At 39.7% G+C, this 17679-nt stretch overlaps 1 protein-coding gene across 5 annotated transcripts in view; it reads left to right on the forward strand.

The window, feature by feature from the left end:
• The first annotated feature begins 5408 nt into the window (after positions 1–5408).
• LOC117756388 (protein unc-13 homolog C-like) overlaps positions 5409–17679 on the forward strand; it is a 103348-nt gene continuing 91077 nt past the window's right edge. For 3 of the 5 annotated variants that reach the window (XM_034576875.1, XM_034576892.1, XM_034576884.1), the window contains exon 1: positions 5409–9753. In XM_034576875.1, coding sequence (XP_034432766.1) covers positions 5601–9753 — 4153 coding nt within the window. In that variant the 5' untranslated portion in view covers positions 5409–5600. The remainder of the gene's footprint in view (positions 9754–17679) is intronic. The other 2 variants (XM_034576899.1, XM_034576907.1) reach the window with 2 other exon arrangements.

Raw genomic sequence — 17679 nt, forward strand, 5'->3', positions numbered from 1 at the left:
ATTCAACAGGATCCAGATTAAAAAATGTGTTAAAGATACTTTCCAAAATGTGCTTTCATTTTTACTAATTGTATTATGAATGAAGGGGTAGTATGTAAAACGTTATGCATTACTTGTGTCATTAAAGCCATGTATATTTTCACTTATGGTCAGAACCAGGATTAAAAAAGAGCACATGGACCTAATTGAACTAAGAATATGAACTCTACAGAAGTCGAAAAAAAAAGGAAATACGAATATAAGAAGTGGGCCATGTACACATTGTGTTTTCAACCCCAAAGAAAAAAAAAGATCTGAACAAAAAATTTAAAAATATTCCTCCTGATCAGATAATATCATTTGAGGGCTGGTCCCACAAAGACCTGCTATCAACCAACCATGCAGAGTATGCCCTATTTTTTTTTAACTTTTTGTCTTTGCAATTAATCTGTCCTTTCCTGTTGCTTTAACCACAACAAAACCATATTCTCAATTTAAAGCTACCATAAAAGGTTAAAGGTGGCACATGTTCTTCCCCAATATCAGGTTAATATCCTTTGCTTTGTTGGATTATTAAGATACTTTTCCCAGTCACTTTTGTACCTTGGATTTTAAACTCTTTGCATAGATATTTGAATGTTGAAGTTTTGTTAGAGGCCATATCTGGTCAGTCTCCAGCACTGCCTAACGCAGACAAGCACAGAGCAACATAGCTTCAGACTGTGCTATGTTCCAGTAACAACACCCCATGCTATGCATGCATCACATGCACCCCTGCAAGAGTTAGTTTGATCAGATAAAAAGAGAAGGCAAATCTGGTGAAGATTAAGCATTTTCTCAGGCTGAACAATGTAACAATGTCTTGCAGGGGCCAACATCAAGCGTTCAGCTATAACAGTAGAGTTTATTTGCTACAGCTGATCTTAATCAATATTTTGGAATCATCCACAATAGTCTACAAATGTATTTTGTACCCACTGATTCAGTTTCTATAAACTGCTATTGATGTCACCCAGCTCATTTCTATTTTAGTCACATGTATTTTGTTATTCAAGTGATTCAAGACAAAAAACTATTTTTACTTATTATCCATTTGTTTTACGTATTTATTTTGTGAATGGATTTGTTTTAAATTCATAAAATGGTGCTGTATGAGCATATTCATATTCCATTTCAGATATTTTGATTACCTCCTTCTGAAACAATATTTAGTCACATCAACAAACCACTGAGCCTGACAATTTGTTGCACTATAAATCAATCCAGTCATAACCATTACCATGCACATAACAGCATGACTTGTCTTTCTTTAAACAAGGTATTTTTTGTCTTTGCTTTCCTCTCATAGAAAGTATCCACCAGATAATTAAGCCCCAGGACTCCTACCACATCTGATATAACTGCCATCAGTGAAGCTTCATCTTGGTTCTTAAAGTGCCCATATTAGGCTTGTCAGGGTTTTCCCGTTCCTTTAGTGTGTCATATAGCTTTTTGTGCAAATAAAAGATTACAAAGACAGACTGGAAGACTGGGCCAAAAGCTAAAATGGAGCATTTCAGACAGAGGATGTAAGGAGGCGTTGCAGCAAAAATACTTTATGAGGCACATAGTGCATATTTTGAACATTACAGCATGTAAATGTGTTCTTGTAGACCCCCAAATTAAAATTACTAACCTGTAAATGACAAAATGTATAGGCATTCTTCAAGACCAAGACAATCATTGTCCGCGCATATACGCCTGATTACACCACTAAACTTCATTCACAGCAGAGCTCCAGGAAAGTTAATTTATCTCTCCTTAAAGCTCAGACTCACAGGAGGCTCGTTCCTTCTCCATTGGCAGAACAGTAGGAGTCGTCCAGGCTGCCCATGTGTAGGCATTTTTTTAATATCTATTCATATGGAAACTTTCTGACCTTGATTGGCCCATTAGCCCAATCAATAAGAATCAAGGCCCATATTGTAACTGCTCCCTTTAGGGTATCCAACAGTCCTTCTATTCACAGCAGCCGTTCTGACATGCTACAGTAGGTAAACACAAGTATTACTAATCATATAAATTAAGGCTCCACCTAAATATAACAGAACTGTCATTAATATGTTTAATAATACCTGTGTTAACCTATATTTCATGTCAAAATGGCTGCCATCAAAATGATCTATTATTGCTGCAAATCAGAGTAACAGGAGCAGTTCTGTTGTTCATGTTTCCCCAAACAAACTCCTCGCAAACCACAGATCATCAAAATTATATTGTCTCCATCTGGCAGCAAAATGGCAAAAAAGGACCTGAGGTGGAAAAACGTAAATGCAACACAGTGAAATGGAATAAGACTTAGCAAACCAGTGATAACATGGGGCATGTGAGTTTCTATCCTGTGATTTGATAATAATGCAGAAATACAGAAAAACGGCACCAAACATCAAACAAACACCATATTTCCATCCTGCTTTCCACAGGATTTCTGAGGTTTGACTGCCATTCTTCATATTTTACATCTGCCCTTTTTCAGACAGGAGTGGGAACTGTAAGTTCTCCCACCATCATTTGCTACAAAGCTAAAATGAGTTTGAGGGAGGCCTCAGCTTGTAAATGCCAAATGATCTAAGTGATTTGTACATGCTATTTGATCTAATCAGACAACACAACCTAAGTGGGGGGGCTTTATATTTTTTATTTTTGGTCAGTTTATCCAAATGATGGCTGTTAGAAAAATTGCTCTGGCATTTTCAGGGAAGTGAGGACCCACCTGCTGGTTGAAAACAGCAGTTAGCCCCCGAGTTGACCGGTCGGACAATTTGTTCTGCCATCCTGAGAGATCCATCACAGCAAACCCTTTGGCTGTTCAACGCTGGCTTTGTTGTCTGTAGTGTTTTAATAAACGATAAAATTACTTTTAGATGATGAAGTTTGGTCTCAGTTGGACATCTGTCTATGATAAGTACAGACAAACCGCCACATTTCAATATATATTAGATTGGCACTCAAATGCAATCAAGCCGCATCAAATTGTACACAGTCATAGATATAAGTCCCCTTAAAATAACTTTTTTTCAATTTAGGTCCATGGGTTATTCGCGGGGGAAATTGCAGACAAACAAAAAAACAAATATCAATGACAACATAACCTCTTTGGTAAAAAAACAAACAAATATAAGCTCAATTGCAAATGTAACAATTCCTCAAGGACGTTTTTGTATCGTGACATCCTACTATATCAATGACAAAACAACATGAAGATTCTCTTATCCTGGTGGAGCGAGTTGATAAAACCTAATTTATCTACCCTTACAACTAAAGGTGCCCTTCATCAAGGCCCTCAGCTGCTGACTGATTAACACAAGTTGACTCTTGTGCTGCGACACCTCTCAGTGTTCACATGCAGACGTAAGTTCAGACGAGAGCTGAAAATGTCGGTGAAAGTAGTAGGGGCAATGTCAGGACATATTTCAAACAATATGTGATGTGATTATTTATGGGGGGACAGTTTCAGGTCTTGACCCATCAGTTGCAAAAGGCTTCTCTTGGCTTCATCCCAGTCTTCAAGAGAGCTGAGTCATGAACCTTCTCATACCATAAAATATACTGTAATCCCTCTTCACCTCAGCCTGTTCTCAATCCATTTCTGTAAAGTAATTTTGATAACGAGATTTGACTTATTTTCAATTGTGACTACACCAGGAGAGTTTTGGGACAGTAATGAGTTTTATAGATTTGAATAACATTTAGGTTAAAGTACAATTAGTAAACTGCAGCTCATTCTTTCCGAATGGTTCAATTGCACAGGAACCTTTAGTATTAAAAATAGTCAAATGTTAATTCTTTGAACAAGCAACCTAGCCTAAGGCCTACCACAAACCTTGTTTCAATAGTCAACCTCCTGGACTCATTCCACCACACAATGCTGGCAACCTGGTCTTAAGCTCTATTTGCTAATGCCTGGTCAGTCTTCAGAGCCCTGCAATAAAAGCTAACTGTGATGCTGTGTATCACAGCTCATTTGAAGCGAGCATGTCTCTGTGGTCATGAGACTGTAGACACATCACACTCTAAACGCCAGAACTAATGTGGAGCAGCTGTCGGATCCTCTGCACAACAAACACCCCTCTTTTGACTCAGTTGGCCACTTCCACTCTATAGAAAACCCACCTCTCAAATAACTCTCTAATACTAGAGGACTCAAAAGGTTTCTGGCCTGTTTTCCAAAGGACTAGGGTGGCCGATTTGTCCACTTTAGTTAGTTACACATATGGATTATCATACTCTAATTCGGACAATACATGTATGAAAACATAGGTCACTGACTGAGTTGACACCCACACCACCTCCAAACACACCAAAAATATCAAAACGCACCTCTTCACTAACTAATTAACCAAGTTTCATGAAATAATGTTTTCAAGTTTTGCTTTGGACACAAAATGACAAATGGATTATATCGTATATCGTTATCACCCTCATCAATATAATCAATATATGGAAAATACAGCCATAACAAGATTTTGTGTTGGCGTTGAATATGATTTTAGATAGTCTGTGTTGTGTGTTCAGTTTCTATGTTGAAAAGAAATAATAGTAATAATAATAGTGATTTAAACAATTACCAAGTATTATGACCAGATATCAGGTCTTTTAACATCACCATTTTTGTATTAAGCCAAATATTTATTTATGATAAACTCACTGTTGAAGTATGACCATAGGTTTGTGCTTCCTGTTTACCATATACACTGTCTTAAGAGTATTGTGAGGCAATTAGAATAAATGTCTATCTCCTGCTGTAGATGTTGGATATAACAGTGTAGCCAGTGGGTCTATCGACCTTGACTGACACTTTCATACATACATTAATGCATACACAGTCATAAATATATGTGCATGCAAATGGGAAATGATTAATCCACCTCCCAATCCCTGCACTGACACACACACACACACACACACACACACACACACACACACACACACACACACACACACACACACACACACACACACACACACACACACACACACACACACAATTTGATTCTCACTCTATGTCTCTCCTTTCCCCTCTCTCTGTCAGCATGTCTGGCATAGAGTTAAAGTGATGTCTAAGTTGGATGGGTGACTTCAATGCTCTGTGGGGTTTGCTATAAAGCCATGCACGCAGCTAACTGTGTTAATAATACATATCATTAAATAATAAAACAGAAAAAAGCTGTCCTTTGTTTGAATGTTCAAATGAAGAACTGTATTTTCTTCATGTGAACCATCTGTTTCTTTTGCATTAAGTTTGGAGATGACTCAGTGAGAGCAATCATTGAGTGCCTTTTAAGGATTTAACTCAAAGCATATACCAATAAAGTATTTCCTGTTTGCAATTAGTGTGAACTGAGAATCTGTACAAAATGTAAATTAAATATTCTTTTGTCTTTCAGAGAGATGTTTCGTTTCTGGAGGAAGGCGACTGGATTCAAGACTATTGCTGATTCTCTACGTGGACTGCAGTTTTAGCGATTGTGAGCTACTCACGGAAAATCACAGGTTGATTTTGCTTGGCTCAGTACCACAGTATTCTCAGCCATCTTCTCCTTTCACTAGATGATAAAAAACAGTCCACCGGATAGTCATCCATGGTTTCTGCCCTAATCAAGAACATATCATCCTACATTGAAAAGATTTGCAAAGGAATGTTTACAAAGAAATTGGCAAACCCAATAAAGAAGAAAGAGAGAAGCGAAAATAAAGAGCCTAAATCGGCCGCTGATTTGCAAGCACACAATCTAACTCTTTCTACTACACTGAAGACGACAGTGAAAAAGATTTCCAAATGCTCTTCTGCACGTAACATATCGCTTGAAGACGACGACGGAAAGAACGACTGCTCATCCTTGTCACCCACTTTCAGTTATCGTGTAGCTATAGCAAATGGACTCCCAAAAAGCTCTCCTTTTTTGAATAATAATGAAAGCATCTTTCCTGAGGTTCTCTCGATTGATAGTAGTTACTCTGACTCTTTGAGTGAGACAAAACCTGTCCGGAGACTGGATGAGCATAAATCCCACACAATGCCAGTAAGACGAAATAGGAAGAGCCTCATCAGTTTGGCTCCCTCTGATGGAAGTTCTGAGGGGGAAAGAGTGGAACGCTCCAGTCTACACACACTTAGGCTGGGTGCTCTACGCAAGTTAAGAAAATGGAAAAAGAGTCAGGAATGTGTCTCATCAGACTCCGAGGTGAGCAATTGGAGGAAAACCCTGGGCATCCGGAGCAAGTCTTTGGACCGTGCTGGACGGCAGCAAAAGAGTTCAACCCTGGAGCCTGGCTCCTCCTCCACAGGTTGCATCAGTCAAACCCAGGATGTCATGGAGATGATTTTTAAGGAGCTTCAAGGAATCAGCCAGATAGAGACAGAACTGTCTGAGCTGCGTGTCCATGTCAATTCTCTTAAAAGCTCAATTGATGAGATTTCCAGTAGTGTGGAAGTCGTTCAGAGTGAGATTGAGCAGCTTCGCTCGGGATTTGTCCAGTCTAGAAGAGAGACACGTGATATCCATGACTACATTAAACAAATTAGCCACCAGGCCAATAATTCAACCTTGCGGTTTATCAATGTTCCAGAAGAAAGGCATGAGAAAACAGAGAGTCTGATATATAAATTACTAAAAGACAAAATGGGTTTCATTGATGCCCACAAAACAATAAAAATTGAACTTGCTCATAGGCTAGGACAACAGAGAGAATGTTCAAATGCAAAACCCCGCCCTATTATTGTAATTTTTGCGACAACACAAGATAGGGATATAGTCTTGAAAAAATGCTACAAACTTAAAGGAACAGGCATTACAGTCTCTACTGATAGCTTAACTCATGATGGAAAGGAGAGAAAAGACAAAGCATTGCCCTCCTCACAAACCTACGAGAGCATGGATCTAAAGGTCTCTGGAAAGGATAAAGAGAGTGATGATTGGGACTCAATGGACAGTGATAAAGAATTGGAGGAATTAAGCAGAAATAAATATGCAATGGTGATTTCAAAGCCTGTTCACAAGAGTAAATCAGAGAAGAGGCGATCCCATGACCATAGCAGGTCAGGAGAAGAAGCAGGCTTCTCAGGAGCAGTTAATTATGCTGATGACACTTACTATGACCCAGACAAGCATGCCAAGGCTTATTACTCTGATCTGACCCCTGGCTGGCTTTCTCAGAGTGACTATTCCACCCCTAAACTCAGCCGCTCTGAGTCTGACTGCTCAAAACTTTGCCAGTCTTACTCAGAAGACTTTTCAGAGAGCCAGTACTTTACACGGGCCAATGGCTGCTCCTTGCTGTCCTCCTCAGATCAGGAACTGTGGCAGAGAAAACAAGAAGACATGTCTTCCTCCTGGTATGCTGGCCCTAGTGTCCCACTCAGCCAGGAAAATCCAACCTATGAACACAATGAGGTTGAGACAACTGAAACTATTGACAGTGGGGTGAGCAATGGCCTTGTCTGCATGTCTGGGGACAGAAGCCACTATAGTGGCTCCCAGCTTTCTCTGCAAGGTGATCTATCACCGTGGAAAGACTGGCATCATCTGGAACAAGGTGCAGACTCTGGCTTGGAAGCCTCGATAGAGGTCAGTAGTCCCTTTGACCCATCAACCATCCCTGGTTTTCCAGAGAACATCACTAAATGTCAGGAGGTTGATTTGCAATTTGAAGGAGATGAAGAATTCATGATGTTTGACAGAGAACCTTCTCTTCCACCAATAACCACACACATCATTCCTCACATGACAGAGCGGGAGTCTGTCATCAAGACATCTGCTCGCCAGTCTAAAGAAGGATGTAAGGCGATGACAAAAGAAACCACAAAAGTATTATCTAAAGATGCCCCTAAAGCTGCTGCTAAAGTGACACATAAACAAACTAAATTGGCTACTAAAGAAGAAAGCACCAAAATATTGCCAAAGGAGAGTTGTAACAAGGTAACTGCAAAGGCTTTGCCTAAAGTGACCTCTAAAGCAGCACCTAAAGAGTTACCTAAAGAGATTAAGAAATCCTTAGCTAAAGAATCCTCTCAAGCTCCTAAAGAGTTACCTAAAGAGATTCAGAAATCCTTAGCTAAAGAATCCTCTCAAGCTCCCCCTAAAGACAGTTCTAAACAGACACCTAAAGATGCCATAAAGCCCACTGTTAAAGAATTATCTAAAGTGACATCTAAGGTAGCTTCTGGTGAGGTTGCAAAAGTAGCTCCAAAGGTGGCCCCAAAAGATAGCCCCATAATGACTCCTAAAGCAAGTCCTAAAGAGTCCCCCAAAGAGAGCCCTAAAATAACCCCAATTGAGAGTCCTATTTCAACCCCTAAAGAATCCCCTAAAGATTCCCCTAAAGATTCCCCAAAAGATTCCCCAAAAGATTCCCCTAAAGTCATTGCTAAAGAGTTCCCACAAGTTGCATCTAAAGAAGGTCTGACAGCTGCTGCTAAAGAGGTTACCAAAGAAGCTGCAAAACTACCCACAAAAGAGGCACCAAAAGAGATGCCAAAAGTCGCATCTAAGGAGAATGGTAAAGTACCCACAAAAGAGGTTTCTAAAATTCCATCTAAAGAAGCCCCTAAAGTAGCCCCGAAAGAGAGTTATAATGTTCCCCCAAAAGACACCCCTAAAGCAGCCCCAACAGAAGCCCCTAAAGTGACATCCAACATAGCCTCTAAAGATGCCCCCAGGGTAAATTCCCAAACACTTCCTAGAGAAAAATTCCCTGAATTGGATGTAAATCATAGCTTTCACCAGACCCAGAATAAGACTTCAAGTATGTACCGCAGCCAGAGTGAGATTAGAACTGAGAAGGTTGAGGAGGTTCCAAAGTCTTGGAGCAGTAGGCTCAGCATAGATCTTAGTGAGAAATCCTTTGGTTTTGGCTTTGGCTCTACACTGCAGAGGGCCAAGTCAGCTCTGGAAGTTGTTTGGAAGTCAGGTGCTCAGACTACCCCTCCTCCTCCAGAGGAGCCCACCAACCCCTCTTCATCATTTATGGGACGTTTCCGCACCCTGTCCACCTCCAATGCAAACAGCTCCACAGTAGACTCAGATGCCTGCACTGAGCCTGTTTTATGCAAACAGGCAGAGGATGAGAAAAAAGGTGAAGAACCTAAAGCTGGTGAACAACCAGTAGACAATGAGACTCACTATGTTGAGGTGATGGAGCAGGTACTAGCAAACTTGGAGAACAGAAATAATGCAAATGAGACAGATGAGACAGAAGAACCAACAGAGGAGTATGAGACCTCTCAGGACAATGATGTGTTTGAAGACATTGAGGAATCTCAAGACAATGCCTGTCAGGATTTTGAGGCATCACAAGATTTTGAAGCTACAGAGGACTTTGAGGAAGGTAAAGAGGCATGTGTTCTGGACTATGATTGCAATTTGGACGAGCAGTATAATGAAGAGTACAGTGAGGATTATGAAACACCATTCACTGAGGACACTGCTGAATATGACGCAATGGTGGAGTATGTTGATGTAGAAGAACCGGATGAGACTGAGGACAATGATGTGACAGAGGAGATGGATGAGGGTGATGAAGCAGAGTTAGCGGAGGTAGATGAAATAATTGAGGAGGCCACTGAGGTGTCTGAAAAAGTGGAGCAACAAAGGGAGGATGAAAACAAAAATGTTGCCGACGAGAAGCCTGCAGAGGCCCCACCCAAGAAGCGTCTTCGACCCACATTCAAGGAAGCAGCACTCAGGGCCTACAGAAAGCAGATGGCTGAACTGGAGCAGCAGATCCTGGCAGGGGGTATGACTCTTTACTCCTTTTTATTTGTCATGGTGTCACTTTGATATCTTTCTGAAATATTAAGCTTTACATTGTTACTTACATGACAGATCATATCTGTGTTTTTCTGTGGCATACATACAATATTAACTGCTCATCAAGGCAAAGACAAATATATCTTTGGTTGTGAATACTTAACATTACTTTACAAAATTATTTGGAACTAGAACATTATCAGCCAGGTACTTCACTTGACCCTTCAACATACAAGGGATATTAACCGTGTTTGAAAACCACACATAAATACACAATAGGTATGGTCTGTTCTTTTTTATTCATCCAACAGAAGCCTTGTTTTGTTGGTGGAAGTCTCAATGAGAGTATATACTCACACTTTGATTCACTTTGAGACTCTTTGAATTGAAAACTGAAGATGGGACTTTCTCCGAGGGTGGATAGCAGTGTGGTATTGACATTGTTTTTTTATTGCCATGGTACAGCATTAGATTTTCTGTAGTAGACTGGCTCAAAGGATAAGACCATCAAAAACGTTTTCTGGCATTGTTTGAAAATTTAACACACCTTAAAAAAATGGGACTGTACTTCAAAAGTATCATCAGTTTTTTGCAATGAATTAAAACATGATTATTGTCTAATCTTGGGTATCATTGTGGTGGCCGACAGCAAAACCCAATGTGATGACCTGTTCATATTGACAACTACCCAGAATGTTCTAGACATTTGAAATCATTTTTCTCTAAATATAGCAGCATATTGGGCCAGTACTCTCACTTAAATTTTTGAATCATAATTGTATTTTGCTGCAGTAATTTCCCAAATCAAAATACTGTATAATTGATGGGAGAAGTCTTACTTACATGGATGTGATTAAAAAATCAGCATGGCTGTTCAAATTGTTGAATTGATTCATTGAGGGGGAAGTAGTCTTTCAACTGGAATGAAAAAAAGAGACTAGGGAATTTCCACTCTTACTTAAAATGAAAAAGCTCTTGACCTACATACGTAGCTACGACTGCGATGCTCATGGTGAAGTAGGCCCTGCAGTTCAGGGAATACAGGCTACACCTGAATATTGTAAGGCAGTGTGACAGATGTGTGCACAAACTTTTTCAGTGGCCACAAGCACAAACATCCTGCAGAGAATAAACTCAGGACTGTTATTAAATTAAACTCTTAAATTATGGGAGCTTTATCCAGATAAACGGTTGTAACTGACCAGGCTTACTAGCCTGAAAGAGACCAACAATATAATGGTAATATGAGATGCTAGTAGCCAAGATATAAACTACTATAAAGTACACATTGCTCTCTAATTATTAGCATAGCCCCACACAAACAATACAACATAATTGAAATATTTTCATTTGTCTAAATACATGAGAAGAAAAGCAGAGGGGAAACATCAGTTATTCTTGTTGAAAGGGGCAAGGGGAAGAAATGTGAGGTCGGAGTAACAGCTAATGTGTGTTTAAAACGTCTGTCAAGAACTCTGAATTTTGTGACCACAATCAACTACATAGCTTTGTGTCTTTGTAGCTGATGTGTGCTACCCCTTCTCGTGCTCTTGAGCATGCTGGCTGGTCTTGGTGGTAGCTGTGAAGGGAGTCTCAGCAGTGCTGCCACTTTTGCCAGGCCTTTCTTCAACTGGCTACAGCAGCGTCTGTATTCAGATGCTAATTCACACTCCCAAGGGCATTCTGTAACCAGGTCAGCCTTGCTTGGAATATTTATAGAGGTCTGCTGCTAGTGAAGTTTGCTGTTTTCTCCTGGGGAGGCAAAGGAGGTAGATCCTCTTTATGCCTAGTGCAACATTTCCAGAGAAAGTGTGGATATGGAAATGCAAATGCAGGGAATGAAAGATCTTTATTGTTTCAAGTGAAATTATCCAATTCAAAGCACTGACTGATTCAATACAGTTGTTTTCATCTGATTGTTGTGAACAGGGAAATCCTTTTCTCCACAGTTTATGCTCACAACCCAGAGGAGCTATGGTATAGTTAACTGAAGCGCCAGGTTTCAGATTGAACACATAAAAAGTGCACTCGTACTTTGGCCCTGTTCAGACATAGCATTGACATCAATCTCAGGTGATCCAATCACAAGTGGTCAGCTCTAAGTACGCAAATTAATCATGGCCCACATTGAAGGACAAAGTATTTTTACACTTGGTGTTTCCCTGAGTATTTAATTGTGGCTAACTCCAGAAACTTTGACTTCCACATATTGTTTATTTTATTTCATTTTAAAGTAAATGTTTTGCACAGCTGCTTGCGCCACATTGTTCAGGTCAGCCACTCTTTAAACACACACACACACACACACACACACACACACACACACACACACACACACACACACACACACACACACACATATACTTACATTAGTCCCTTTCGGAATAGCTAAAAACAACATAATTTGGTCTTTAAAAACAGAAATCATGTCCTTGTTTATTTACATATAGAGCAGGGAAGTGAGATCCAATCACATTGGGTCCCAAGGGGTCACAGGAGTCAAGTGTGGAGATGAATTCTAATGGCAGGTGTGAACTGAGGTACTTAGAGCTGTGGTCAGATCACATGAGACTGATGTTGACACAAGGCCTGAAGAGGGCCCCTTGATTAAAGTGTTGCTAAATCGTTCTATCTTAAACTTGTAATTTCTCCCTAAACTTGCAGTAGGACACATTCTTAATAATTCAGATCAAAGCCACAGTTTTGACTTTATCTGTACAATTCATATCTCATCTGAATGACAATAGAAGTGAGTTTTAACCCAATGCAGTTTCATGCCTACGGGGCAAGCCTGCAGGTTTCATGCCTGCAGGGCATAAAACAGAAATAGAATTGAATAGAACAGAATTGAACAAAATAAACCTGCCTGCCAAATGACAAAATTTGTCATTGTCAAATAAAATAGGACTGAAGGAGAACAGTGAGTTCTAACATTACTACTGTAGTTGATGCATTTCTATAGAAGGAAATGGCCTGATCCTTTGGTATAATCATTCATCTGTTCATCAGTGAACAGACTGGTAGGCACAGGCATTTGGGACATTCATATCTCATTCTGAGCTACCACATTTCATTAAGTCCAAGCCTGGTGGGCTTCAACCTCTCACTACAGACTTATTCTGTCATGATTTGTTTTGTCCCAGTGAGAGTATTAAAGATGCAAGTTGTAATTGGCTAATATATCCATCCATCCATTATCTATGCCAGTGTTCTTTGAGGGTCATAGGGGGAGCTGGAGCCAGTCCCAGCTGACTTGGGCAAGAGGCGGTGTACACACTGGACAGATTGCCAGCATCGCAGGGCCAACAAACAGTGACAAGCAACAATTCCCACTCATATTCACACATATGGTCTATCTGATTAACCTAACCCCAATCTGTATGTCTTTGGACTGGGGGAGGAAGCCAGAGTACCTGGACAAAACCCACACGGACACATAGAAGAACATGCAACCTCCACACAGAAAGATCCCAGGCTGAACAGGGATTTGAACCAGGAAGCTTCTTGCTGTGAGCGACTAAACATCACACCAATAACAAAGTATCCAGTAGTTCTAGAAAATGTTTTCAATATCTGTAAAATAGGTGCAAGCACTGATTACCCCCTGGAATTATGAATAAATAACAACTATAAATGGGTTAGATATGAAAATTCAGCAGATCAAATAAACAAATAAATAGACAAATAAGTACGTGGACACATTATAGACAATAATGTCCAGTTGTTCATAAGACTTGTCAAACAGCACATTAGTTATTTATCAGTCTCAAATGATGCTGAATTACACCACTGAAAACTACAAATAAAGGCAGAGCTAGTTAGTGTGATAACCAGTATCAGTAATGAATAGGTGACCGATAACATTTAAAGAAATACCATACGGCTACGATACAGACTTTATCAAAGGTTTTAGATGTGCTTGTTGTTGTCTGGACTTACTCAAAGTAAGGTGGGGGGTCCAGTGGTGTTGCTAGGCCGAGGCATGCTAGTTTTCTGCAGCCAGTGATTAGCCTCTGCCAAAGAGGGGGGGCACCCAGTCCTATAACACAAAGGTTGTATTTGTAGTGTGTTCATAGCAGCCTCCATAAGTCATCTTGGCATTCCTTCGCTCATAGTGTGTGACTGAGGAGGGGACTCACCTGTACTTAGCTAGGCTAGCTGTTGCGTTGATGTCAGTGAAGAGCTGAGCTTTACTGCAGGACTGGGAGCCTTATGGTTGATAATCATTAATACAAAAAGCCAAACAGAAATTCGATTCCATGACAAGCAATTCGTTGTTACTTTGGTAGAAGAATACAACACAATAGACCAACGTGTTCCTCAGGGTGGTCCCCTCCTCCGGGTGTTTGCCTGTCAGGTAACCCACGCAGATGTTTGTGTTATCACTGACGAGCATCATGGCGGCTGTCAGGAGAAACATGTCAGTTTAAAGTTTTTGTCAAACAGGCAGCTTTCTTTCGACAGCTTTCTGACAGAGACAACATCCTGCAGGCAGGTTTTGTGGTGAGTGAGCTAGGAGCTAATTGCTAGGAGGCTGAAACTGTTAGTTTTAGAGTTACCTGACAAAGTAAAATTGTTCTTACGTGTCAGTTTGAATTGAAGAACAGTTGCAGAGTTTGATACAAGGTGAGGGTTCCTCCTCCGTGCTCTTTACACTCTCTGCAACTTTAATCACTCTCGTTTTATATAATTGACTTTACACTAAAGACTGTAACTGAGGATATGGGGGGTTAGGGTTAGGGCTGATGAATAGAGATGATTCATGGTAGACATTTTAATCACATCAGTGATGACCCTGTCCTATCTGTGTGAATCAGGAAACCATCACAATGAGCCACTGTGAACAATACCATGTGTCTTAGTTGTGAAGTTATTGGAAAGTGATTTGAAATTACTTACATCTCTATTTTTCAACCATAGAATGTAAAAAATATCATGGATAAGTAAATGATTACAGATTAATTAGTTACACAGTCAACTAATAGATTGTGCATTGTTAATTAATCTAGATCTGCGATTAAGAAACACCAGCCAAGACTATGAATAGTTATTAATAATATTAATATTAATATTAATATATAAGTAGTATTTTTGTCACGTTTAGTCAAATACAAATATGTGACTTGTTTGAGGCCAGGAGTTAAATCAATGTTTTTTGTTGTTCAGTCTGTAGAAGAAATCTTTGAATGGCAGTTTTATAGCAACCATAAACTCAAATTCCTCTCCTGACACTAAATGGAAATATGGGCTTTTTTAAACAGTAAAACCACATTAACCCGAAACCAGGTTCATCTGGTGAGGTCAGTCTTCCATACCACCCACACGAGACATTTTTTCATCCGTGTTTATTCACCTCACCTAAGGCAAACTTTGATAAATATATTACATGTCATGAATATTGAGCTAAAGTGCTGTTTGTCAGTCAGCAGGGATAGAAACTGGCCTCCAGACTTTTTACCACCACACCGGAACATTCCAACAAATAATTTTAACTGACCTGAGGTAAATATAAACTCTCCCAAAATCTAAATATATATATATTTTTTAGAAAGGAATAGATTTTGAACAGAAAAGTTATCTGTGAATATTGGAGAGGCTGTTTACAGAATTTGTAAACATTTCTATTGCAAACTGCGTCTTTGCTAAATGATGAATAAACTAATGATTATACCTATAAAATCTCTTTAGTTGATGATGCTTACCAGAGCAGATGCAGTCTATCTCGATCCCTGGACAGAAATAAAATACTGTATGTCCTTAAAAAGGTTTGCATATTACATTCACATTTGTGGTGGCCAGAAGTTTGTGATCTGTCCCACTGTGGACTAGTGTGACAGATCACATCTCACCTCTGCACAAACTGCTGGTCATTTTGACCTAGTCTATTTCACCGTTACTGCTCAGTTGTCGTCTGGTGCTCTCTGCCGTGTACTCTTAGAGTAGGTCGGGCCAAATGTCTGCAGTAAAAACATAATAGATATTAGGGGGAAATATTTTCTAATTTTGATCGACTTATATTCAAACCCCCGGTCTGCACCTCAGTGCACTGCGAATGTGAATGTGTTAAAATATGGCTGTGTGTGTCGGAGGAGGGGTCAGTCGTGGTTGTACTATCAGCCACGTGCAGGCTTTTCTGCTTCAGTGAGCTCTGATCTATGCACAGTGTGACCATGTGTGTCGACACAGAAGTTCAGGATTTACTGCTGCTGTTGCTACCTTGATACTTTTGCCTGCACGCACTCGCAGAGGTTTTCTACCTATCGATTATATTTTTGTGCTACACGTATAAGGCAGGTGTGGAATGAGGTTTATATCCGTACCCTGTAGTCTATCTGTGTGGGCTTGCTAGTGGAGGAGATGGCTCTATCTGTAAAGCCGTGCTGAAAGTAGCTTAGCTGATCGCTGTCCATGGTACCCACTCTGAGCTCAGCTCCTCGCTGAGTGCTGTGTCTCAGTGTGTGTGTGTGTGGAGCTTTTGGTGCCCCCTCACACACTTTAATATATTTTCACAGATATACACATGTAGTGTCTTTACATAAATCAAAAAATTTTAAAGAATTTATACAACCTAATTGTCTCTGGAGTTTCACAGTGATATGTGTGGTTGATGTGGTTTATGGTAAAGTGGTTTATAAAGGCAGCGACAGGACCTGCTCGAGATTTTTGAAGATAGTGGCTTGGCAATAAAACAATATCAATAAATATCGCAAACCAAAATTTTGTCGATAGCAATATAACAAATTAAATTTATATCGGTACATTGGTTATGTATTATGAAAGCACCGTGAGGAAGTATGACACATTGATCTAGCTCAGATTTGTAAAATATTTTGCCTATATATTAAGTGTTTATCATTCTCTGCTCATAAAGAAGCCTTCACTCAGGAGCAAAGATCAGCCCTTCAATTTAGAAATAATCATTTATTGTGGTAATTATCAGTATTGACTGAAATATATATTTTAATAGAATTTTTTGCCATATCGTCCAGCCCTACTTGATGACATTTCAACTCTCATTCAAACGGCCTCTTCATTGACTGGTGGAGTCAGAGGCAATAAGAACTGAAGAGGCCTTTAACATGTGAGGCGAAACATATTGAAGAATCCAGTTGGCTTCGAATAGCACTTACAAAGATATACAATCGAATTGTTTTTATGTTGACTAGAATGCATTTTTAATGTTTTTAAAATATCAGTGCCTCCACAAGGACCACTCATCATGAAAAGATGTGTGCTTGTGGTGAGCACTAATGGCTGTATAAAGCACTCTGGGTAATAGCATCCACCAAATACTCTGGGCTTCATTCTCAATACATGTGCAGCACCAGAGTTATTGCTATTTAATGATTATCAATTCATTTTTATGTGATTTTTTTTTGTCAACTTTCAGGTAAACTGAGAACAAAATGAAGATGATAATTCACATTGTTGGTGTTATAACAACTGCATGTTAACAGTGTTTCAATGTCAGTTTAATCAGATGAGCAATTTGATCTTTTTCTTGTGAACAGCTGTTTTCTGTTTGCAGCACATTAGATCATGGTTATGTCGTCATTTATCACCCATGGGTCAATAGCACAGTAATTGCACCTCTGCAGTCTTGCTTATGCAGAGGGTTGGCCATTTCGCAGTTCATCTCCAAAATGGCAAAATGATTCTAAGCGCTTACACTTACCTAATGTCCCGTGTCTCCATAGCTAACATAGGTAATGTTATCTATCAGAGGCATTTTTTTTAAATTTGTGCTGCACTGGTTTAAGGAAGGATCTTCATATTTCATCCTTTGTTGTATAACAGAGCTTACTGGTTCTACTGTGTGTACTGTGTCCCTGTGTTTATAGCCTTCCTCCCTGAGGCACATGTTGACTCTGTCTCCATTTCTGCATAATTTGTTGTCAAAAGGCAGTAATAG

Source organism: Hippoglossus hippoglossus, chromosome 3, assembly GCF_009819705.1.
Source record: "Hippoglossus hippoglossus isolate fHipHip1 chromosome 3, fHipHip1.pri, whole genome shotgun sequence".
In the NCBI taxonomy this organism is placed as follows: Eukaryota; Metazoa; Chordata; class Actinopteri; order Pleuronectiformes; family Pleuronectidae; genus Hippoglossus; species Hippoglossus hippoglossus.